The 866-nt window shown below is 58.2% G+C and overlaps 1 protein-coding gene across 1 annotated transcript; it reads left to right on the forward strand.

Moving 5' to 3' along the window:
• ENH_00084950 (hypothetical protein) lies at positions 1–419 on the forward strand (the record flags this gene model as incomplete). Its single annotated transcript, XM_013583560.1, has 1 exon — positions 1–419. A coding segment is annotated over one exon (419 nt), but the record flags the coding sequence as incomplete, so codon positions are not given.
• Between the last annotated feature and the right edge of the window lie 447 nt (positions 420–866).

The raw sequence follows: 866 nt of genomic DNA on the forward strand, positions 1-866 counted from the left end.
CCAGCAGCAGCAGCAGCAGCAGCAGCAGCAGCAGCAGCAGCAGCAGCAGCAGCAGCAGCAGCAGCAGCAGCAGCAGCAGCAGCATGCTGACCTTTGCGGAGGTGGTGCACGGAAAGGTCGGGCTCGCAGCTGAGGCCCTTCAGCTTCTCGCCGGTCTTTTTGCTGAAGCCACCAAAGGCTCGAGAGACAGCCAAAACCCCATTGAGGTATCCCTGCAGCAGCAGCAGCAGCAGCAGCAGCAGCAGCAGCATGAAGGAGACGTGCTGCACACAGTACTGCACGCCGTGCTCAACACTAGGTATGAGCTTCTGGCTGCGCTGCAGCCAGATGCGCATGAGAGACAGGACCAGCAGCAGCAGCAGCAGCAGCAGCAACGAAGGCAACAGCAGCAGCAGCAATGCAGACAGGAAACGCTATAAAAAAAGAAGCAAAAGAGACACCACAAAATAAGCGCCAGCAGCAGCAGCAAAAACTGCTGACGTCGAAAGCAAGAGCAGCAAAAGCAGCACAATGAGAGCTGCAGCAGCAGCAGCAGCAGCAGCAGCAGCAGCAGCTCGTGTGCCATGGGGATGAGAGAAAGGAGTCGAAGAAGCTACACAGCAGCACAGAGGGATCGCGGCTTAGCAGCAGCGAGATGAGCAGCAGCAAGGAAGCAAACGGCGCAGCAGCAGCAGCAACCACTAAGACGGGAGAGCAGCAGCAGCAGCAAGCACGAAGACAGAAGAGCTGCAGCAGCAGCAGCAGCAGCAGCAAAAAGTCAAAAGCAAGCGCCGAGCGCAGGCGAGAGAGGCACAGCAGGCCCCAGCACATAACTAAAGGAATGCAGCAGCAGCACGAAACGCCCGCAGAGAAACTCTGCTGCTGCC

The sequence above is a fragment of the Eimeria necatrix genome, genomic scaffold (genome assembly GCF_000499385.1).
Source record: "Eimeria necatrix Houghton genomic scaffold, Enh_scaff978, whole genome shotgun sequence".
NCBI classification, from domain to species: Eukaryota; Apicomplexa; class Conoidasida; order Eucoccidiorida; family Eimeriidae; genus Eimeria; species Eimeria necatrix.